General features: G+C 47.9%; 1 protein-coding gene across 9 annotated transcripts in view; it reads right to left on the bottom strand.

The window, feature by feature from the left end:
* Positions 1-25,518, bottom strand: part of ica1 (islet cell autoantigen 1) — a 272,925-nt gene that overhangs the window by 98,946 nt on the left and 148,461 nt on the right. For all 9 annotated transcript variants that reach the window (XM_038797509.1, XM_038797513.1, XM_038797517.1 and 6 more), the window contains 2 exons: positions 24,851-24,951; positions 10,109-10,158 (listed from right to left, as the gene is read on the bottom strand). In XM_038797509.1, coding sequence (XP_038653437.1) covers positions 10,109-10,158; positions 24,851-24,951 — 151 coding nt within the window. The remainder of the gene's footprint in view (positions 1-10,108; positions 10,159-24,850; positions 24,952-25,518) is intronic.

Raw genomic sequence — 25,518 nt, 5'->3', positions numbered from 1 at the left:
TCGGGGTCCACTCCGATTCCCTTCGCCAGCAGCTCCTGAAAGTCAAGCAGCTCACCCTCACCATCACCATCGAAACCCGCGTTCTCCACGAGCATGCTAACAACCGGTACTCCCACATCAGGGCGGCAGAAACGGCAAAGCTAAACCCCACGAGGCAGAACGCATCCGAGATCCAGGAAAATAAATGCAAACACACACCAGCTGAGGAAACTGGGAAGATCAGCGTTTGAGATAAAGATCACCCGGAATTCCCAACATCTACTGAGTGCAACGCAGAACACCACTGGTACAAAATCCCCCAATGTCACCCGGTCAATGTTATAGGCCCGAGGCAGAGCTGGACTGGTTTCTCAGACCTGCAAATCGGAAACATTTCATGAACACCACAAGTATGCAGGATCGCATCCAGCAACTCAACCTGCAACTGAATAGACTCTGGACTTTGTGACTGGTTAATATACTTTTTAAAATGGGTTTAAAAATTGCATCTATTAACGTGCAATGCATTAAGGCTACTTCGCAACGTGTGGCTAACTTTGCTTACCTGGCCAACATTACAGCCGACTTGTTGTTCCTACAGGAGTGTGGGATACTGCACCTCGCACCTACAGACTGTGTTTGAGATGGTGGTCCCACAGGCCATCCACCTAGTCAGAAGGAAACAAATGTCATTCCTCCGGCCTGGGTATTCTGCTGCGGGGTGGCAACTTCACCATCACCAAAGTTAAGGTGGTGGTGAACAGTCACGTCCTTGCAGCAGGCGTCACATACGAAAATGTTCCCCTCAGACTGATTAATGTGTATGCCATGACCATAAAGAGTGAGTGGCTATCAGTCCTTCAACAGATCCCACTGTTGCTGGCCACTTCCAGGCCAGTCACCCTGGGAAGCGACTTCAACTACATCATCGATGTGGCTGGACAATCAGTCAGGGCCGACAGCAAACTGGACGCCACATTCAGATTCCTGATCGAAATGTTAAAAGATGCCAAACTGCACAATGTCTTTAGCAATCCTCAGATGGAGTGCAGTGTAGATACACATTGTCATGACCACATGGCCAACCCAAGATAGAATTCCTGTTTGTGTCCCATGCGTTCATGGTGAGGACCATCGATGTCAAGCCGGTACCAGTTCATCTCTGACCACTGCCTCCGACTGGCCAACTGTCACCTTACAGGAAAACCAGACAATGGAGTGTGAACATGGAAGCTGAATGTAAAACTGTTGAACCCAGAAAACCTCGAAGAATTCAAGATGGATTACAAAGGTTGGAGAACAGTGAAACTCCTCTTTAAGTCGCCATCATTCTTGTGGGAAGCCATCAAGGTGAACAAAGAGGTTCTTCAACTCCAAAGGTGTTCAGAAGGTGAGAGAGACTCGGGAAAATGTCCTGGCTCCGGAAAAGCCTGCAGAATCATCTCTGGCTGCAGTTGATGGGGGTTGATGTCATGGAGGACCTCCAAGAGGTGAAGAGACAGCAAGCCTTGCTCTTAACCTCGGAGGCCTCCAAAGGTCATCTTCTGGTCCAGAAAGCATTCCGTGGAACAGGATGAGAAGTACCCATGTTTCTTCCTCCAAAAGGTGCACACAGAAACTTTTGTGATCAGCAGCCTGAAGGAAGAAGATAGGTCAGTAAAGTAATCGCAGTTTCACATTCAGAGGATCAGCATATTCTTTTATGGTGGACTGTATGGCTTGAAGCAAACAGGCAGCATGACCACCCAGTCCTTCCCGTTGTCCATCACGGATGTCTTAGAGGATCATGAGCAGGAGAGCCTGGACAAACTACTGGATAAGCTGACAAAGGCCGTCAAGTCCTTTGAAACGAGCAAAACCCCCGGAAGCGATGGCTTACCGGCTGAGTTATATTCTGCTTTGTGAGACAAGATTGACCCAGACCTGCTGGAAGTGTACAAGGGTATGTTTCTGGATGGCAGCATGCCAGAATGCATGAGGAGAGGCATCATTACCCTCATCTACAAGCAGAAGGGGGAAAGGAAAGGAATTATAAATTGGCAACTCATTTTATTGTTGAATGTGGACAATAAAATTCTAGCTAAAGTTATCTGGTCAAATCTGCTCTGGAGTCGGTGATTCACACTGACCAGACCTCTGCAGTACCCGACAGGAAGATCTCTGACAACTGTGCACTACTTTATAATAACCTTATAAAACCTTAAAAGGTTTATTGAATATTGTAAAAGTAAGCTTCTATAGCAGCTTGTTGGCTGAAGAACACGGGACAGGTCATATCTTTTACACAGATATTCCTTTTTTTAAAAATAAGATATTTTATTCCAAACATATTCAACATAATAATGCAGCCTTAACATCCAACAGAGCATACAGTTTGTCCATTTTTTCCCCATTCCCTCCCCCAATGAACAGCTGCTCAAATATAGCCAGGGCCAGCTTCCATCGTACCTCGAAGACCTCCTCCAACCCCCTTAAGGAAAATTTGATTTTCTCCAACCTAAGAAACTCACACAAGTCTCCCAACCAAGCTGCCATCCCAACGACATGGCCAACCTCTAATTCAAAACTATCTGTCGCCGGGTAATCAGAGAGGCGAAGGCCACAACATCAGCCCCCTTCCCCGCCAATAGCTCCGGCAACTGCGATACCCCAAAGATCACCAGCATAGGGTCCGGCTACATCTCAACCCCTATAATCCTCAAAAGGTACCCGAACAAGCCTCATAAAAGCTCTCCAACGCCTCACATCCCCAGAACAAATGGGCCTGGTTCGTTGGCCTCCTCCCACACCTCTTGCACCCATTCACTATCTCCGGAAAAAAAACATTAATAAGGGCCCAAGTTATGTGGACCCCATCCACCCCCTTAAATAGTATAAGGCTCATCCTTGTGCAAGAGGAGGTTAAGTTCACTCGGAGCATTATTTCGCACCAAGGTCCCCATCATATCTCCCTCCCAAAATCCTGCTCACACTTCTGCTTGATCCTTTTCACTAAGGCAGTGCCCTGCTCTCCCAACCACCCAATCCTACCATCCCCCCCCTCATCCGGGAGCAACATTTTCTCCAAAAGCGCATATTCCGGTACCTTGCAAAGTCCCGCACCTGCCAATAGCTAAACCCTTGGATTTCGAACATCTCCCGCAGTTCCTGTAACCCAGCAAACCTCCCCTCCGCAAACATGTCCATGGCACTCCACTCTCCATCTCCTATCCATCCCCTCCGGTGTAAAGCTATGATTCCCACACAATGGAGTCATCACCGACCTATAACACAGTTTAAAGTACCTCCTCAGCTGATTCCAAATTTTTACAGACTACTCCACCACCGAACTATTCATGGTTCCACGGAGCGAATAGCAGCCGGGCCATCACCAGAGCCCTCAGGTAGCAGAGCCCTTGCAAGACTCCTCTTCTAATCTAACCCAATCTGCGCCCATCCCCCCTTTCCCCCCAACCATCCACTAACCTTCTCCACATTCGCTGCCTAATAGTAGTGCAACAAATTCGAGAGTTTGCAAGGTACCGGAATATGCGCTTTTGGAGAAAATGTTGCTCCAGGATGAGTTTGGGGGGGGGTATGGTAGGATTGGGTGGTTGGGAGAGCAGGGCACTGCCTTGCTGACTCTGTGTTTGCAACAGAGCCCTCTTCACCCTCATCACCTTCCTTGCCCACACAAATTCCGCGATTAGCACATCTACCCTCCAAAGAAAAAGGTCTTGGGGAGGAATATTGGGAGGGACTGAAACACAAACATGAATCTTGGCAGTATGTTCATCTTCACCACCTGCACTCTCCCTGCCAATATCAAGTGCGGAATATCTCACCTTTTAAGGACCCCCTTGACCTACTCTACCAACCCCGTCAAGTTCCATCTATGCATTGTGGCCCCTCATGCGTTACTTGGATCCCCAGGTACTGGAACTGCTCCCTTGCCACCATAAACAGCAGAGCTCCCAAGTTCACCCCGTCTCACAGCGTTCACTGGGAATACCTTCCTTTTCCCAACATTCAATTTATAGCCCAAAACCTCTCCAGTAAACCCATGATTCTGCCCATGCTTTTGAACGGGTCGGCATGAACAACTACAGGTGCTCCCTTTCCCCCTCTCAATCCTCTGCAGCTCAGCCAAGACCCGAAGTGCCATCGCCAAGAGCTCAATTGCCAATGCGAACAACAGCGGGGTCAATGGGCAGCCCTGCCATGTTCTTCTGTGCAACCCAAATTACCACGAGTTTGTGTCATTCATATTTGCATTGGGGGAAGCATACAGCAACCGAACGCATGCCACAAACCTCAGCCCGAAGCCAAGCCTCTGCAGGATTTCAAACAAATACCTCCACTGTACCTGGTGAAAGGCCTTCTCTGCATTGACACAATCACGCCCGGCACTCTGTTTGATCCGACACGACCTCCTCCAGTACACACCTCTCCAACCTTTTTGCCAATACGTTAGCCAGGATCTGCATTCAGCAGCAAGATGGACCTACAGACTCACACTCCAATAGATCCTTCCCCTTTTCTGGGATCAGCAAAATCGATGCCTGCACCAGAGCACCTGGTAACTCCCCCCTCTCCACTGTTTCATGAAACATGCCCAAAAGGTGGCGGCCAACTCTGTCCCGAACTGCTTATGGGAAACCATCCGACCCTGGCGCCTTACCCGACTGCATCATGCCAATGCACTCCATCACCTCCTTTAACCCTAATGGTTCCTCCCTCTAGTGCCTACCTCATCCCCTGCTCCAACTCCATCTAAAAAAATGACCCATACCAAACTCTAACCGCACCCCCCCCCCCCCCCCCCCCCTCCCCCCAAAACCTGGCCCTATACAGTCCCTCATTAAAGGCCTTGCACACATCATTTATCCTCTCTCGATCTGGCACCACTTCTTTGCCCCCCCCCCCCCAACTGCCTTCACCTTAAGAATTTCCCTCAACACTGCCTGTTGCTGCAGCTGTTGGGCCAAACATGTGGCTCGTCTTCTCCCCTCCTCATACTGTACCCATGTAGCTGACCCACCGCCCTTCCCATCGTCTGCCCCAGCAACTTCTTTCTTTCCACCAACAACTCCTTCATGGGAGTCACAGAGTACTTCCTATCCACCTCAACTGTCTCAACCAACAGTCGCCGATGCTCCTCCTGTTATGGGCCAGCATTTAGAAAACTCCAAAGTATATCATGGAGTTCACCTGACCTATAAATGTTTATTGATTTTAGTTACGATGAGCACAAGAGTCTGCCTTTCAGGTGTTATTCAAAAGAGTTCTTAGGTGCTTTGAATCAAAAAACAAGCTTTGTTCTATGAATTTAGTTAACATTTGCACAAACAAACACAGTAAGAACCTTTATCAATGACAAACATGAAGACCCCACACAGCGAGAGTAATCTATGTATAACCCTTAATGAATTCCCCGAGAACTGTTCCCATTCAACAACAAAATCCAAGTAAAATCAGAAACCCCTTTTCAAAGGTGTAGCCCAGTACAGGGCATTCTTACTGTGTAAGACTTGTTATTGATACTCTTGTTCCCCTTTCCAAACAGTAGGTTTGAATTATCTCTTTTAAGTTACCAAGTTAAGTCTGCAAACAGCTTTTAAAATGAAGATAGAGAGACACTTCTTTCCCTGTGCCGTTCAAAACCAGTCCAAACTCATAGCGAAAGTAAAACTTGGAGCCACAGCCCAGCTCCACCCACGTAATTACATCACTGAAGCAATGTGATAAGACAAAAACATTTCTTAAAAGGGACACTCCCATGACACTCCCTCTCCATCTTATCCTTATGAGCCTTGAACAAAATTATTTCCCCCGGGCCACCACTTTCAAGGCTCGTGACTGCAGATAATTCCCCAATCTGATTAAGCTCACCATAATTCTCAACTGCCACTGCTACCTTCCTACAGAACTCCTTGTCAGCCAAAAGCCACGAATCCAAGCTCCACTCCGACTCTGCACCTGATCCGAACGAAGTCTCACATCTAGATAGATATAGTTCTGATTTTAAAAAAGGGTTAAAGAGATATGATCAACAGGTGGGGAGATGGATTGGAAACCAGGAAGAGATCATCCACCATCTGACTGAGTGGCGGAGCAGGCTCGAAGGGCTGAATTGCCTACATCTGCACCTAATTCCTTTGATCCTATGTTGCTATAGTGAGGAGCGTGGTCCCAAATCACTATTCCCACATATTCCGCACTTCCACCCCCATTAGCACCGCCAGGCTCACCACAAAAAAGTCAATCTGGGAATATACCCTATACACATGCTAAAAGAAGGAATATTTCCTCTCTCCCGGGTGCCAAAACCTCCAGGGATCCACCATCCCCATTCTCTCCATGAACCCTCCCAACTCTTGTAACATTCCTGACCTCCCCATCGACATAGGGCTCGACAAATCCATCCTCGGCTCCAATATACAATTAATATCCCCCCCCCCATGAGAATCTAAGTCTGGAATCATCCCTAATAGCCTCTTCATGAATCTAGCACCATCCTAATTAAGCACATACGCATTCACAAACACCTACTGGAGTACCCACTAGCATCTCACTCACCATCACAAATCTCCCCACCCTAGCCTGCACTTCCCTATTCCCTGTAAACCCACTTTTCCTGTTCAACAGTATGGCAACCCGAAGTAGAACATTTGCCCTACACACCCCTTCCTCAACCTCAACTGCCTCCCACCCCTTCCTCAACCTCACCTGATCTTTCAACCAGAGATGCATATCCAGCAGGAAAATCACCTTTGATCTAAAGTTTGCCAGCGTGTGAACACCCGGGTTAACCGGCTCATTTAGCCCATGGTCATTCCCTTTCACGATTCTCAACGAAGGCGTCCGCCTCCTCTCCTCCCTAGAGTCCGCCATCATTATCCTTCGGCTCCGCCCCCCATCCCACTCTGAATTGGGCCCACCGCCCCATCCATGGCCAAACTCACCCTCCATAACTGCCACATCAATCCCCACTCCCCCTCAACCCCTCCCTATATCTGCCACACTGGCTAATCACCCCCTTACCTCCCCCCCCCCCCCCCCCCCCCCCCCACCCGCCCACTTCACTTCTGGTCACTAGCACTTCCTGCTAGGCCCTAACCAATCCACACCCCCTCTACCCATCCCACCTGCACCCCCCGTTGCTTTTCTCCATCCCGTCCCTTCCCTTCCCCCCCAGTATCCCGAACCCTAACCCAACCCAATGCGAGAAATATCAACCCATATAGAGAATTCACAAACCACTCCGCTGCTGCACCACGACCCACAACAACCCCTCATTCCCTACAAAAAGCATAATCAACAGTGTGCAATAGTATTAAACGTTATACCCCCAATATCAGAGGGCCCTCCTCCAAAAAAACCCAACAATTTAACTTCAATACGAAAATGACTAAATATACAAAAAAGGGGATGCAACGACCCCCATGCCAACCGTTTGCAATAGGCAAACAGAAACAGGTAACAAAATATCACAGAGACAGAACTTCCACCAACACCCTCCCTCCCGCCCTCCCCCAGCTTAGGTTCCTTAATAAAGTCATTTATATCTACTGGCATCCCAAACTAATATTCCTGGCCCTTGTAAGTTACCCGGCAGGATACCGCACCCCAAACCCCATCAGGCGCTCATCTCTTGGTCAGCTCCACGCCAATGTCCTGATAAATCCAGATTTGGTTTCCTTCCTAATCGTAATCCCGCTGTACTCTGCCCCACTTCAGAATCTTTTCCTTGCCCTGGAACTTGTGCCTACGCACAATCACCGCCCACGTAGCTTTCCCATTCTTGGCACCTGCCTCAGGGACCTATGGGCCTGATCTACCTCCGGGGCCTTGTCCAGCATTTGCTCAGCCACCAACCTCACCAGCATGCTCGTGATATAACCCGTTGGACTCGTTCCCTTTGCTCCCTCTGGTAGACACACAATCTGAAGATTTTGCCGCCTGGACCTGCTCTCCTGGTCCTCCACCTTTACTCACAGCGACTTACACATGTCCCCCAGGATCGTCACCTCCGTTTCCAGTGACACAATCCAGTCACTGTGGTCAGAGACCACCTTCTCCACCTCCTAGATTGTCGCTCCCTGCACCTCCAGATTCTTCTCCACCCGTTCCAAAGTTCCGTGAAAAGGTGCCACTGTCCCTTCAGTCGCCTTTGACCAGTCACTCTGCATTTCTTTTTTGTCCTTAATAAAGTTCCATTGGCAGCTTTCCAGTCAGCGGCGGCCATTCTCTATCCACCATTTTTGCGATTGATGCTGCGCCACAAGTCTCCTCCAACTCTTTAGCCAGGGATCTCACTGTCTTCTGTCAAGTTTGGTAACCCGCAGACATGCCCATCCTGGGAAGAACTAATCCCCCTCCACTCTCTGCACAATATTTCCACCAAAATTCCCCAACACCTTCAAGGGGCAGCCACCGTGTGTGTGACCACTCATTCCATGGCCACCAAAGTTGGACCTCATAACCCGTATACAAACCAACCGCATGAGAAAAGATTAAAACTAGGCTGTTGAGGTAAAAACCTCATTTTGGAGAGGAACGAGTTTTCAAGATGATCAATGTCGGCTTCAGCCTTCCTCAGATGGTGGAAGACCTGGGAAGAGTTCCCTAACAATGGTTAGTGAGCAGAAGGCTGCCATTACCAGCTACGGCGATCAACAATAAACTATCTCTCTGTTCTTCCTCCAGGACTAGTAAACTGTTCTTACCGCTCATGCACCGTATGCTTTTCCTGTCAATTTAGCTTATTCATCATTTCTAAACTGTTGTATAGTGTTCTGGAGTCTAAAGGGGGATGCAAAATATTGCAACTATGTCTAGGGTGCAAGTGGTTTGTGCAAATCCTTGAAGTCAGGCCCAAGTCCTTCAGCACATTCCATACCAATCCCGGTTACGAACTTTGAATAACTCTAGAAACCACCAAACAGTTCCACCATCACAGCTACAGCAATAGAAATAAATTAACATCTAACCTGAAAATAATTGATTTTCCCATTAAAAAGTATCTGTGGGAGTTGGGGAGGGGGATGGGAGTAGATGCGGGGAAGGGTGGCAGGGGCTGTTCTTCCTGCTGCTAAACTCATCTTCAGCTACATAAGGTTAAGAGAGGGTATTAGCTGATACATGGAAGTCCAAAATGGTACTACTTGCATCAAATCAATATTACATTAATGCCGGTATCTTTGTATTTATATTGTGTACCTTGTGTTGCCCTATTATGTATTTTGTTTTATTTTCATGTACTAAATGATCTGTTTGAGCTGCTCGCAGAAAAATATTTTTCACTGTACCTCAGTATGCGGGACAATAAACAAACAAAACAAGACATTATCCTTAATGTTCCAATCTGCCTGTTCTGCATATTCTGGCATGTGCTCCATGTGTCCATGCTAACACCCTCAAAAGGATGCCAAGAGAGCTTGCATCAGAAGTGTGCATTTTGGAGCCAAAATGGCACTCCTGAATCTTATAGAGCAGGCAGTAAGGCAACACATTTCACAGCCTATGATTCTTAACAGAATGGAAGAACGGTGCTCTTAACCACTCTCTGAAGTGGCCTAACAAACCACTCAGTTGTGTCTAAACTGCTAGTGCTGCAATACTGATGTACACATCCTGAGAATGAATGATTTTTAAGCAGTGAACGATTGTTTCCATTGGCTGATTAGTCAGCAACATAAGGTTGCATATTTAGGATCATCATTATAACATTGTTGGAAAAGGGAACAAAAATATTTTCTTCAATTGGAAGATAATCAGAAAATGGAAATATGATGGGTATTGAGAAAAACATGAAAATATCAGTTGACAAGGAAGAAGATAAAGGAATCACAGAATTCATCCAGTGAAGAAGGGGACCATAGATCCTATTGTGTCTGCACCAGTTCTCTGAATGAGTAGAGAACAAACTGAGAAATGGGAACTGGCTAGCTCTGAATGAAGAGCTGATGCAGTGGACTAAATGCCCTCTTGCTGTGCCATAAATTAAATGGTTCTTTGGCCACCTCTAATTCACACCCTCTTCAGTCTCACACTGAAATGCAAAATACTTTAGAATGCTTTGCTATGTATTGCATGCAAATTGTTATTGACTTTACAAATCACGTTTTTCAAGGTTATGTAACCGTACCTGAACTGTTGGACTCTTTAGTCTCCTTGTCTTCTTCTAATGAGATAAGTCTATAAAATAAAACAATCAAAATAAAATGATCCAAAACTTAAGTTAATGCAAATATTTTGTAACTGTCTGGCTTGCAAAGATTTGGATGAATTAGACCTCAACTCTTGTTGTTTCCAAAGGACTATAGTAAAATGACAAAGGTATACATGAGTAATTCTACAACAATTGCCAGAGTTTAAATATGTAAATTTAATGACATTGTGCAGTCACATTAAACACGGTCGGAACATTAAAAAATTAACTCTATATTGTGTTCTTTTAAACTTATTTAGTGCAATGACCGTCTAAAAATTAATTTGTTAAAGGTCAAATTTCAAAATTAGGTACATGTTTATAAATTTAAAAGCTATTAAGCTGAGTATAAGTATATATTAGATAATACATGCAATCACGCATCAATAGAGATCAGGAATTTAAAAAATGCAAATTAAACATAACAAATTAAAATTAATAAAAAATAATAGGTGCTATTTATAATCATTTTCAATTATTTTCCTTTCCCTTTATACACTTGGAGCATTCAGAGCCCAAGTAAATCATACCAGTCCCACATATTGCTCTCATATTTGAACATCCTATACAGCATGTGGTTCCAACAGCCAATAAAATTGTAGAAATGCAACTCCTCCCAAAGTAGGATTTATGAGCTTAAAATAAAATTCATAATTTTCAAATTAATAACACTGTAACATTATGTTTTTATATGGCACTGTAAGAGAGCTCAACGTCAGGTCCTGTAAATCAGTGTTTTTCAAACTTTTTTTCTGGGGACCCATTTTTACCAACCACGCAACCTTCGGGACCCATTCCGGCCGACCTTCGTGACCCACGCCAGCCGACCTTCGCGACCCATGCCAGACGACGTGCGTAACCCACCATTTTCTCTTACCTTGTTTGATGCTGTCAAAAATGGAGAAAATGATTTTGGGTCCCTTTGGCCCCAATGGTCCCTTTGGCCCCCCGAACTTGGAAAAAAAATGCTGCGACCATATTAAAAAAATGCGGGCCGCACTGTGCATGTGTGCCCAATTTTCACCAATGATTGGGCATGCATGAGCAGTGCGGCCAAATTTTTTTTCCTGTTCCTGGCCATTTTGAAGGCCACTCGCAGCTGGCATTATTAAAAGCCGACTGCTGCAGCTGTTGTGCGCGGATTTGCGCGATTGGGAGCGCTGCGACGGATGGCTCCGCAGCCCTCCCGAAACCAGCCCGCGATCCACCCGCGGGTCGTGCCCCTGAGTTTGACAATGACTGCTGTAGATTATTGTATTTCAGTCAATGTTTGAATTTTCAAAAAAATCCTTCCAAAAATGGCAATCGATCTATGTACTGAGCATAAAATGTGAAGCACTCTTGCTGGTGTAGGTGGTGATGTGTTGGGCAGGCTGGGTCTATGTGGACTGCGCTTGATGCTGTGTAGCGAGAGACAGACTTCCAGTCAAGGAGCTGGCAGGCCTGTGGAAGAATGCTTGGTCTGACGCGGATGGTGTCGAGATCGGATTTCAAAATGAGGTTCGTCGATGCGCCGGTGTCCTGCTTGAAACGGATGCGAGCCTTGTTAACTGTGAGGACAGCACACCACTCGTCGTCAGGATCCACGCTTAGGATTGGGAGGTGCTTCACTATGTTGGAGAAAGGCAGCGCCTGCTTTGTCATGATGCCCACCCAGAATGGGGATTTGAGGCACTCGGCATCAGAATCTGTTGGGCTGTCGGGGTCGGAATCTGGCATGGCCTGCTGTATTGAACGGACGCTCCTGCGTCGTGGCTGGGATCGCTGGATGCTGGGCAGTGGAAAAGATCTGCAAAGGGCTGCGTAGTGGCCAAGCTTGCCACACTGTAGACACTGTCGTGATTTTGCCGGACATTGCCGCTTTAAATGGGCGGAGCCACAATTCGGATACGTCATGACGCCAACGCCAGCGTGTTCCGTGCGCCAAAGCGCATGCGCAGTGCGGTCGAATGACGTACGCACCTGCGCAGGCTGGTCGTCGGTCCCGCCGTCCCCTCGGTCGTGGCGCGCATGCGCTGAAGCCCAGGAATAGCGCGCAAAATAGCCACTCTCGTCGAGACTCAGGCCCTGCATTTGTGCGATGACATGCACCCGTTCCGCCTCATGGGGGGTTAGCTTTGCCATTTCTGCCGCCCTGATGTGGGAATACCGGTTGTTAGCATGTTCGTGGAGAACGCACGTTTCGATGGCGATTGTGAGGGTTAGCTGCTTGACTTTCAGGAGCTGCTGGCGAAGGGAATCTGAGTGGACCCCGAAAACGATCTGATCCCGGATCATGGAATCAGTTGTCGAGTCATAGTTACATGACTGCGCGAGGATGCGGAGATGGGTCAAAAAGGATTGGAAAGGTTCATCCTTACCCTGAAGCCTCTGCTGGGAAACGTACCATTCAAAGCTCTTGTTCACCTCGATGTCGCAGTGGCTGTTGAACTTCAGCAGGCCTGTTTTAAATTTCGTCTTGTCTTCGCCTTCAGTGAATTTAAGGGAATTGTAGATGTGGATGGTGTGTTCCCCGGCTGTGGAGAGGAATAGTGCGATCTTCCTGGCGTCCGATGCGGCCTCGAGGTCGGTGGCTTCGAGATAGAGCTGGAACTTTTGTTTGAAGATCTTCCAATTTGCACCGAGGTTGCCGACGATGCAGAGCTGTGGAGGAGGGCGGACGTTTTCCATATCACCGGATGGCTGCTTGCTGGTCAACGCTGATTCACTGAAGGTAGGTCCGTCAATTTTCAGCATAACTACCTGGTAACATGATGTGTTGGGCAGGCTGGGTCGATGTGGACTTCGCTTGATGCAGTGTAGCGAGAGACAGACTTCCAACACTTGATGAGATGCAACACGATTTTATTTAACATCTAACTATTTTACATGTTCAACTGTGGGTTCACACTATGCTGACTTGACTGGAGACCTGATGCTAGCCTGACCAGACTTACTGACTACCTCATGGTGTGTGCACTGGCTATGCTCACGAACTCTGACTGTCTCAGAGACTGGATCCCGAGAGAGCGGGAAAACTGGTGCCCTCTGGCTTTATAGTGGTAGTGTCCTGTCTGGTGATTGGCTGTTGTGTTCTGTGTGCTTACTGGTCATCCTGTGTGTCAATCACTGCCTGTCTGCACTCCATTATATACATGGATGTATATTATGACAGTGGTTGCCATTTTGAAATGTAAAGGAAGCATATTAATGAAATTATTCTAAAAGGCTAGCTTGAACCACAGTCATAACATTTTATAAACCGTCACATTTCTCGTCTTCAGCACCTGATGCAAAGAGTTCATCAAATTCACGCTGAGCCTTTTTGCCTGTGACATCATTGTAATGATCCCACTACGTGGTGTTTCCGGTTTTAAGTTAATTTCTCTGCAACAAATCATCCTCCCTCCATCCATTGAATTAGAAATTCTGAATTTCATGAATGATCTGATAGTTTGTGCACTGATAGCATCTCACAATTTGATGACAAAACCGCACAAAACATCAAGTGAGGCAGTACGCATATTTCCACTCATTATAACGGCTTTCTCCATCAACCGTCCACCTCTTCTACTCGTCACAAACATGATATTGAATAGCATGTTGAGGCACACATCCAAAGATTGAACAATTAACGTTAGCTCCCCCCCTACTCTCACCACCACGTATACCTGCAATATCTTTTTAAAAAATAAATTTAGATTACTCAATTCATTTTTCCAATTAAGGGGCAATTTAGCATGGCCAATCCACCTAGCTTGCACATCTTTGGGTTGTGGGGGCGAAACCCACGCAAACACGGGGAGAATGTGCAAACTCCACACAGACAGTGGCCCAGAGCCAGGATCGAACCTGGGACCTCGGCGCCTTGAGGCAACAGGGCTAACCCACTGCGCCACCGTGCTGCCCATACCTGCAATATCAATGTTATTTATTCACTGGCATCTCTTGATCCCATCCATTACATGGAAACCGAAAATGTCCCACATCAATAAGTTATATTCTTTGCATAAGCAACATGGACACCTATTCCATGCATTATCAATTCACAACTTCACACCATCCTCAAACATTTAACTGTTGTAATGGACATGCATAGAGACTCCCGCAGGGAACTTGATTTTGGCATGGTTTTAAGTTTGATAATTGCATGAACTTTAACTTTGTTCTGCCAAACATGCAGGTTGGTACCATCATGAAGCTTGTATTCTCATGTTCTCTGATTTTGACGAGAACTTTTTTTTTAAACCTTTTCACCTCACAATTCAATTGGTGGGCATATCATGCATGGGTGCTTCATCCAGTTGCGAAAATGACAATGGTTACTAACGCTTTTGCGCTGTCTGATAATGAATCCATGGAAACTGGTAATTTTGGCATCAAGGTCTTTTGGCAGTTTGAGCAATCTTGGTCTTCTGCCACAACACTGGACATTTCCTTCCATAACGCAGCTACACCAACTAGCTATTACTCGAAAATCGTTGTTGGACTCAGGGTTTGATTTGGCCTATATATATTTATATTCATTTCATTTCTGGTGATGATGTAACCATTCTGACAAATTTTGAGGACCCATTCCAATATTTAATATAGTAAGAAGTCTTACAACACCAGGTTAAAGTCCGAGACCATGTAGACACTGCGACAACGAATGAACGGGCATCGTGCAACAATCACCAGGCAGGAATGTTCCCTTCCAGTCGGGGAACACTTCAGCAGTCAGGGGCATTCAGCCTCTGATCTTCGGGTAAGCGTTCTCCAAGGCGGGCTTCTGGACACGCGACAACGCAGAATTGCCGAGCAAAAACTTATAGCTAAGTTCCACACGCATGAGTGCGGCCTCAACAGGGATCTTGGATTCATGTCGCATTACATCCACCCCCCACCATCTGGCCTGGGCTTGCAAAATCCCACCAACTGTTCTGGCTTGAGCCAATTCACACCTCTTTAACCTGTGATTATCCCTCTCCCTAGATCTGTAATGATTTGATTACCTGCAAATGCTCGCATTCCAAGCATTGTCCAGCATCTCTGACTTTGTCTATATAAATGTTTCTGGAACATACCTCGCCATTCACCTGAGGAAGGAGCTGCGCTCCGAAAGCTCGTGTTTGAAACAAACCTGTTGGACTTTAACCTGGTGTTGTAAGACTTCTTACTATGCTCACCCCAGTCTAACGCCGGCATCTCCACATCAATATTTAATATGCTACTTAAGATCAGGCCAGGGGCTAATCTCAGTTCTCATGTTACTTTAAGACGTGGGCACCTTCTTCAAGGTGGATTCCTTCTGCTTCCATCCATATGAAGGGAATAGATAGGATAGATGTGGGCAGGTTGTTTCCACTGGTGGGTTAAAGCAGAACTAGGGGGTATAGCCTCAAAATAAGGGGAAGTAGATTTAGGACTGAGTTTAGGAGGAACTTCTTCACCCAAAGGGTTGTGAATCTATGGAATTCCTTGCCCAGTGAAGCAGTTGAGGCTCCTTCATTAAATGTTTTTAAGGTAAAGATAGATAGTTTTTTGAAGAATAAAGGGTTTAAGGGTTATGGTGTTCGGGCCGGAAAGTGGAGCTGAGTCCACAAAAGATCAGTCATGATCTTATTAAATGGCGGAGCAGGCCTGAGGGGCCAGATGGCCTACTCCTGCTCCTAGTTCTTATGTTCTTATGTTTAAGACGTGGGCACCTTCTTCAAGGTGGATTCCTTCTGCTTCCATTCTCGCACCAGTTTTTCACTCGCACCCTCATTGCAGCCAGGACTTAGCAAATGTTATGATTTTTTAGTTTGAAACTAGTTTTGCATTTCTTCTTTTTGAAAGACCCAATTCATGCATGGACTGCTCTGCATGGCTAGGTTCCAGTCAGAATCCAAGCCTCTCGACAAGGTTCCTCCAGAGTTGATGCAGATGATAGGACACAGCTGTGAGATTCAGGAGTGGTTGTCAGGTACATTCCAGTGACTGCATAACCAATTGGAGGAGTCAAAAAAGCTTTGGTCGCAGGAGATGTTGCCGACAATGCATTACAAAGAGGACAACACTGCTAGGGTGGCGACCGCAGTGAAAAACCTGGATCACAATGTCCGTGTCTTGAATGGTGGTATCGAAAGCATGGCATAGTCTGTGACGACCACGGTCCTCGACATGGTGTCACAGTTGCTGAAGGATGGTGTCCCAGATACAGATGGCCATTGCCGAGGCACAACAGAGCATGGCCCTGTAACAGAAAAGCATCGCTGAGGGCATCGACACCATGGTGCAGACAATGGGGAGCCACCAGGACTGGAAAAGTCAGATTACTCAGAGGCCTCTGGAGCTCACTCCAGCTGCCTGTCCATCCCATGAAGACTGCCAGGACCCTACGTGCACCGTCAGGGAGAAGAAAGCATGAGGGGCCAAGCCGGGTCTTTCCACCAAGACGCCGCCGACAGTCTCCAGTTCTCCCAACTCCCTCCCTCTTGACATCGACGCATCGCAAAGGCAGCGGGCAGAACAGTGGCACGGTGATGCCAGTAACACTGGTTAGTCGGCCAGGACCCACTGGGTCCAGGCCCTCCAGAGGATGTCCGCCAGAGGACGTCTGCCAGGGCATCAAAGGCCACAGGGTGTAGAAAGCAGCAGGCTGCTGCCATCTTTGATGTGCATCCTGCGACACTCCTAGATGTAGCAGTAGACCAAGTAAGATCAAGATGATTGAGGAGCACTGAGTGGGCTTAGAGGTTGGGGTGGGGGGGCGGTCTGCACAGCTAGGGGGAATGGAAATGTCAATTATTCACTACCAAAACATGTAATGTGTGACGCCTCTGTCACGTTAATCTTCACAGCACCCCCACCTCCTGGGCGCAGTGGTCCAGGACCAAACGCCCCCGATGCAGAGGATGAGTGTGAGTGCGTTGTCAGCAGAAAGACAGGAAACATGCTTTTGCAGAAACTGAGGGGACCGGAGGATTCCTGACAGTGAATTATCATCACTCTCCTGCCTTGTATATTGACCCACGGACAGTGCCCACACAGGACATCACCCAAGAGTGATGTTACATGATGGTTGGTGAGGGGGTGGTGCGTTGAGGGGGGGGGGGGGGAATTTGGGGGGGGGGGGGGGAGGGTAATAGGGGCTGGGGGAAAGGAGGAAAATTGGGGGAGGGGTCGAGTTGAACGATGCAAGGATCCTCCTGTTTAAACCTTGTTCTCCCTGTGTGTTCCCTTTATTTTCTTATTTTTGTCTTTTATAATTTGTTGCATCTGGACAATTACTGAGACCTATGCTTTTAAGTTGGATTTCACCTTTAATTTTTTTTAAAAAGGAACTCCCCAGAGAAGATGTGTTGTTTGGTCTGGCCTCAGTGATGACACATTTTGATGGCCTTGCCTGTTGGTCAATGAGCTAGTTACTTTGTTGGTATCTCAGCTGCTCATCTATGATGATTGGTGGTGTCTGTTCTGCAATGTTTCTTGTCTCTGTAAGACTGTTTTCCAAGTTAGTTTTGTTTTGGTCAGTGATGCACTATCAATTGCGAGGAGACGAGAGTAGAGATTAATCGAGGCTTTATTACGCAGAGATGTGGAGCCTCCCGCAGCTGCTGCCGAAATGGCTGCAGCTTGGAGAGCCCACACATTTATACTCCGCCTACTGGGCGGAGCCAACAGGCAGGGATCTACCCCGTACCTGTAGTCCAGGAGCCTTACCTTAATACACCTCATATGCAGTATACACAATACAACAGTGGTGACTACCACAGTCAGAGCTAAAGAAGGCACACTAAGACGCTAAACTCTTTTAAAAAGTACCTGGTTCTGTACCTTAAGTGCTCTTAGCTGCAGGGTTATGGACTTCTTCCATCCTGCCTAGCCATTTTAACCCCTTTTACCCACCCCCCCCCACTCCCACTTTTGCTGACTCCTCAACCAGAAGTCAATGAACAACTTCCATCTCTGAGCGAACCCATCAACCGACCCCTTCAGGACAAACTTCACCTTCTCCAGCCTCAGGAATTCCACCAGGTCGCTCTCTCACACACCCGCATTCGACGGCCTCTCTCATCCCCTGGACTCCTGGGTCTTCTGAAACACCGAATATTGCTACCTTTGGGCTTGGGGCCACCTTTACCCCCAGCACGTCGGGCATCACATCCGCAAACCCCTTTAGCCAGAACCTCTTTAGCTTCGGAAATGCCCAGAAAATGTGGACGTGATTCGTGCATCTCCCCGTGCACTGCCCACACCTATCCACTACCCCTCAAAAAACCTACTCATCTGCACTACCAGCATTCACCCTCCATGGCCTCAGCCCATGTAGCCCATTGGGGTCCCCTCCCAATGCATCTGCTCCTTGTAGACCTCGGCCACCTTCGCCTTCCCTATCTCCTCCTTCATCAGCACTTTGTCTTGCAATCCCAAGGGCGGTAACCCAGGAAAGGACGGCACCTCTCTCCTCTCAAATCCTGAACCTGCAGGTACCTGAAACCATTCCCCCATGGCAGCTCATACCCTTCCTCCAGCTATCCAATTTCGTGAAACGGCCCCTTATAAACAGGTCGCCGAACTGTTCAATCCCTGCCTGCCGCCACCCCCAAAACCTTGCATCAGCAGCCCCCCCCCCCCCCCCCCCCCCCCCCCCGGTGCAAACCTATGATTGTCACACCAAGACATGCTCCAAACCCAAATTAAGACCAGCAGAGGCGTTGTTAACAATGCCCTGCTCATTAACCTACAAGAAGCCACCTCTATCGACACACCCTCCTCCCCATACCAACCATTTTGTAAGCATGGCGATGTTCGCCGGCCAGGAATAGTTCATTATATTCCAGAACGCCAGCCTCCCCTGTACCAAAAAAGCCCTCTTGACCCGCAGGATCTTCCCCGCCAACATAAACCCGGAGATCAGCACATTGTACGACTTCAGGACAAAGATTGGGAAGTCCTGAAATACAAACAGGAACCTTGGCAACACCGTCATCTTTACTGTCTGCACCCATCTCACCAATGCAGTACATCCCACCTCTTGACGTCCTCCTTCATCTCCTCCACCAGCCGACTCAAATTCAAATTGTGCAGCTGCGCCCAACCCTGCGTCACCTGAATGCTCAAGTATCTAAAACCCGCCCCCACTACCTTAAATGGTAGATTTCCTAACCTCCTCTCCTGCCCTCTGGTCTCAATAGGGATACCTCGCCCTTTCCCATGTTCAAAGTGTACTCGGAGAACCGGCCAAAATCTTCCAAGGTCCCCATAATGGCCCCAATGGATCAGAAATATATAACAGGTCAACCGTGTACAACAAAACCCTGTGCTCGTTGCGCCTCTGCACAATCCCTTTACAACCCATTGACGCTCTCAGCGCATTGCTAGTGGCTCTATTGCCAAGGCAAAGACCAATGGGGAGTGCGAGCACCCCTGCCTTGTCCCTCGATACAACCCAAAATATCCCAAACTCACCCGATACGTCTGCACGGTTGCAATTGGTGCCTTGTAGAGCAACCGGATACAGTCTACAAATCCCTGCCCAAACCCAAACTGCCCCAGCAACTCCCACAGGTATTCCCACTCCACCCAATCGAAAGCCTTCTGTGTCCATCGCCACTACTACCTCTTGCCCCTCTAGAGGCATCAATTACATTGAGCAGCCTTCTCACATTCACTGACAGCTATCTCCCTTTCACGATACCCGATTGGTCCTCGCTTACCACTCCTGGGAACAGCCCTCAATTCGCGAAGCCAGCACCTTCGTCAACAACTTGGCACCTGCTTTCAATCGCGATATTGGGCAGAACGACTCACACTGCTCCGGATCCTTGTCCTTTTTCAATATCAGAGATTGATGCCTGTAATAGTGTAGGGAGGAGATCCCATCCCATCCTCCCCCACCCCCGGCTCCCCAGCCTCGTTGTATGCCCTTACCAACAGTGGCCCCAGATCTCTCCCAAACCTTTTATAAAACTTCACCGGGAACCCATCCAGGCCCGGGGCCTTCCGCGTGCATCGCCCCCATGCTCTCCATCACCTGCCTCAACCTGGTAAGGGGCCCCCCACAATTCCTGCGCCAATGCCTCATCCCCCCTGGGAATCTCCAGCCCATCCAGGAATCACTGCATTCCCTCCCCACCGGCCAGGGCTCAGACTCATATAATCTCCTGAAAAAAGCCTAAAACGCTGCATTCATCCCCACCGGGGCCAAAACCACCCTTCTCACCTAATCCTTTACCCTGCCAATCTCCTTCATCGCCTCTTGCTTCCTCAGCTGGTGGGCCAGCATCCTACTCGCCTTCTCATATACTACCACTCTGGCCCTCTGGAGCTGCCCCACCACCTTCCCCGTGGTCACTAATCCGAACTCCATCTGGAGCCTCTGCCTCTCCTTCAACAGCCTCGCCTCCAAATACCTCCCGTCCACCCTCAGAATCTGTTCCACCAGCCTTGCTATCTCTGCCCGTTCCGTCTTCTCCCTATGTGTCTGAATTGAGAAAAACTCCCCCCTGACCACTGTCTTGAGTGCCTCTCACAGCGTGGTGGCTGTGACCTTCCCAGTGTCTTAGGTCCACGTCCGGACGCGCCCCCCCCCCCCGACCCCAGTCCACTCGCAAATTCACCCAGTCCGGCGCATAGTCTGAGACCATTATTGCTGAATACTCTGAGTCGACCACCCCTGCCAGCAATGCCTTGTCCATCATTAAAAAAATCAATCCGGGAGTACACCGGGTGCACATGAGGGAAATATGAAAATTCCTTCACTCTTAACCTCCCAAACCTCGACGGGTCTCCTCTCCCCCCATGCACTCCATGAACCCCTTCAGCTCCTTCTCCACTGCCGACAACTTTGCCGATCTCAGGCTTGACAGGCCCAAGCTTGATTCAATAACCGTATTAAAATCCACCACCCCCCCTCCCCCCACCATGATCACCGGTGTGAGTTCAGGACAGGAACCTTCCCTGACGCCCGCCTCATGAAATCCAATTCATCACAATTTGGGGCACAAACACCGATCGGGCTCAACTGGTCCAAGCTCGGTTGGATGACCGTATTAAAAATCAACCCACCCCCACTCCAGAGTCTGCCACAATATTCCACTCCTCGAACCCCACCCGCTTATTCACCAGCACTGCCACCCCCCTTGTCTTATACCAGCCCCACCCTTTCCTTTCCCCAACCTTGTCTGATCCCCTATGTTTAAATGCGTCTCGTGCTGAAAGGCCACATCCACCTTCAAACTTCAGGTGCCCGAACACACATGACCGTTTGACGGCCCATTCAGCTCCCTCAAATTCCACATGACCAGCCTGGTCTGGGGGCTCCCCACCCCCCTCCCCTGCCGATCAATCGTATCCCTTTTTGGGCCAGCCCACGGCCCGTGTTATGCGATCCTCCCAGCCCAACTTCGGATGTCCACCGTCATCGATCCTTTTCCAACTGTGCCACATCAACCACACCCCATCAATCAAAACAACAACCCCAAAGCCCCTCCTACACTTCTATCTCCTGACAGCCCCCCACTGCACTCCTGTTAGCTAGCCCACCCAGCTAGCATGATGGCCTCCGCCCAAGGCCACCAACCCCCCCCCCCCCCCGCCACCCCCAAATTCCACCCCACATTCCCCCAAAAAGCAGAAAAGGTGCACGGACGCTTGATGTTCCCCGCAGAGGGCCTGCCCTCCAAACAACCCGCCATCAAAGCAAAGGGAACATTTCAGTGGGAAAAGTTTCCTGAGAACAAAGAAACCTTTGCATAAACTCCTCCAAAGTTCAAAGCCCTCCTTCTTCTTCCAGTCCATTGTCCCTCATAAACTCCATCGCCTCGTCTGGTGTGCCAAAATAATATTCCGCTTCTTGAAAGTCACCCAGAGGCAGGTCGGGTACAGCACCCCAAACGTCACCCCCTTCTTGAAGAGGGCAGCCTTGACCCGATTAAACCCGGCCCTCCTCTTCACCAGTTCTGCACCCGGATCTTGGCACATCCGAAGCTCGTTCCCTTCCCAGATGCACTTCCTCATCTGACTCACCCACCAAAGAATCTTTTCTTTATCCAGAAAGCGGTGCAACCGCACCACCATCGCCCGCTTGCGGCCTTCTCAGCAGCGCCCTGTGTGCTCGGTAGACCTCCAGGGGCCGGTCAAAGGTCCCGTCCCCATCAACTGCTCCAAGATTCTGGCCACACAAGTGCCTAAATCCGAACCTGCGAGCATCTCCACAATCCTCAAAATGTGCCTTCAGGAGCGGTTCCCCAAATCCTCCACTTTCTCCTTCGGTCTCTTCTGGGTCTCCCACGTCACCCCACCTCAGCCACCAAAGCCAACTGCTCCTCATGCTCCCCCACCGCCTCCTCCTTTATCTGCATCGCCTGGCCCTAGGACTCCAGCCTTTGCTCCACTCTCTTGATCCCTGCTTTAACTGGCCAGGTCCTCCTTCCTCTGCTGGGTGAATTTAGCGTTCACAAACTCCACTAACTGTTCCGTTGACCACTGGGCGGGCAGAACAGCCCCCTTGCCCTCTGCTATCTTAACATATGGCGCACAACGGAGACTCTTCTGTTCCAGCAGCTCTTTTCTTCTCGCCCACTCCTAGTTTTCGAATCCATCCACCAGCCACACCAGAGGGTTAACACCTTCTCCAGGTGATCCTACACCTATTTCCATTCAAAAACCTCACCCTTCAGAAGGCAAAAGGACTGAAAAATACCACTTCAGCGGGAGCCACCAAAATGTGCAACCGCTCACTCCATGGCTGCCACCGGATGTCCACCCTTGGAAAAAAGTTAAACATCTGCACCTTCCAAGTCAATCCCTGCTTTCTCAGTCTATTGTGTAGTCCCGGTGCAATACTTCAAACACTATCGATTTGCATTTTGTTGACAGTTTTAGTCATTCTGAATGCCTGAATCAGTTCTCTTTTTACATCTGAGCCTCTGAGGGAATCCAAACTCAAGACAGAGAGATAATTCTGACTTTGAGTGACTGAAAGGCACATTATCAGTTCACCTGTATGTTAAATACCTTTTCTATTTGTCATTTTCAAGATGTATTATGTTGGCTGACCCAATATTGTTCACAACAATACCACTGCCCATATTGCTCCCAAGAAGTCTACCTTCGCAGCTCAATGTTCTCAGATTTGAAGCCATCCTTGTTGTCCTACTCTGTAGGTTGAGGTTGAGTACATTAGGATTATTTTCATTAGAAAGATGGGAGGTTGAGGGGGGACCTCATCGAGGTCTACAAAATCATGAGAAGTATAGACAGGGTGGATAACAAGAAGCTTTTTCCCCAGAGAGGGACTCAATTACTAGGGGTCATGAGTTCAAGGTGAGAGGGCAAAAGTTTAAGGCAGATATGCGTGGAAAGTTCTTTACGCAGAGGGTGGTGGGTGCCGAGAATGCATTGCCAGCGGAGGTGGTAGAGGCGGGCACGATAGCGTCGTTTAAGATGTATCTAGACAGATACATGAATGGGCAGAGAGCAGAGGGATACAGATCCTTAGAAAATAGGCGACAGTTTTAGATAGAGGATCTGGATCGGTGCAGGCTTGGAGGGCTGAAGGGCCTTTTCCTGTGCTGTAATTTTTCTTTGTTCTATACCTTTCCCATGCGCCCATTGAACAAAGTGACCTGCATCATTTTTGCATTCATGAGTCCCGAGTTGAGCTGCTGGAATTTTCCTGTCAGCATCGAGGTTGTGTTAGCAGAGGGGGCCAGTTTAGGTGCTGGAAGCGGTCACCTTAAAGAAAGCCAGAGGCGTGATGGTGGTGATCGGAACAGCACTCTACGCAGGTCTGACTATCGAAAGACACCTGGGAGCCAAATTTTCTTCAACAGCACCTTCCAAACTTCTCTGTTGCCTTGAAGGAAAATTAATATGATTACTTTGCTAATAATTGGGATGAGGCCAATAGAGTGGTTGTTGGTGGTCGTAGATATTTGTTAATAATTCATAGCATGGTAGTCTTCTATATACCAGCATTATAGCTGCACTGGAAGAGCTCAGAGAGGGGAGCAACTAGGTTTGGTCCACTGCTCTTCAGCAATAAATATAGTAGTCATTTACCTTGGAAAACTTTTTGGAGTGCTGAATTCTTTCTCATGTGCATGGCAATCTTTGAGAAACTGCATTCATTTGCTTGAGATCTCTTTTTGAATCCAGCTTGTTGAGGAGAGCGCCTGGTATTTTTCTCCTTGCTACCACCTCCCTCAACATTCCTCAAGGGCAGTGTCGGAAAAGGAAATCGTCCATTCCCCTTCCTCAGAATTGGTACACTCCAGGCACATTTCAGCACAATACACACAACAGAAAGAGCTATTTCCTAATCTGCAGAAAGCAAGGAAGTGTATGCAGTTTCAAGGATGGTGGCAATATATTTATCCCTGCACAGACTTCCAGTGCCCCTCCCTTTTCTGCATTCCTGGCACTTAATGCAAATTAGGCTGGGAGTGCATTAACTATATTCAGAAAACCTGGTAAAATATTAACTTTACTTCTGAAAATACACTTGTGTTGCTCATTTGTTCAGAGTACAATTTCAGCTCTGCAGTAACATTACTAGGAAATGAAAGCATTGGCGTCCTGAAGAATCAGAATCCTTCCCTTCAAACTTAAATTGTGTTATAGCAAGAACGAGATTCTTTGCACAAATAGGGAAATAAAGTATCTTGTAACTAGTCCAACTGAACTTTGCTTCTTTCCCTTAAAATATATTAATGGTGGTCTCCAACTTACGCATTATCCTTATCAGATGTATCCTTTGCCACATCAACCTTTGCATCATTATCTTCCTGTGATGCTTGCTCTATCAATTTGTTTACAGGGCCTTGCAAAATCTGTAAACAGAAATGTAATTATTTTTAAATTACATGGTATTCACAGAATATTACATGTTTATTGTAAGTTGCAATTTCCCACACACAGTTGTGGGTCAAAGTAATGCATCATAGGGTCAATACAACATAAATTACGCTATTGAGCTAGAGAAAGTACATTTTATAACAGAAGATACCTGATAAGAGATGTGATTGTGAAGTAAATTTTATTGGCTACAATACCAATCACATTTGCTTTGCACCATGATCTCTTTTTGTAATTTCCTTGTTTCCATCGAACATGGACCTTCCCTTTTGCTTTTAACCCCTGTTCACCATTTCCCTGTCTCTGTACTTGTTTAAAATCTGTGACATCTCAAAATATTTCCATCAATAATGAAAAATGTCATGGACCTGAAACATAGGGCAGGAGTGCCTCTGCAAGCTTCAGCATCCCCTTCCTCAGGTAGCCGGGCTGCCAATCTTCCAGTGCTAGGCAGCTTCCTATTGGCTCCCTCTTGGAAGTCCACCTGCCATTCTTAATTGGATGAGGCTCTGGCCGCCTCATAGAACATAGAACAGTACAGC

The sequence above is a fragment of the Scyliorhinus canicula genome, chromosome 5 (genome assembly GCF_902713615.1).
Source record: "Scyliorhinus canicula chromosome 5, sScyCan1.1, whole genome shotgun sequence".
Lineage (NCBI taxonomy): Eukaryota > Metazoa > Chordata > Chondrichthyes > Carcharhiniformes > Scyliorhinidae > Scyliorhinus > Scyliorhinus canicula.
The sequence above is the reverse complement of the archived record's forward strand: the minus strand, read 5'-3'. Positions and strand labels throughout refer to the sequence as shown.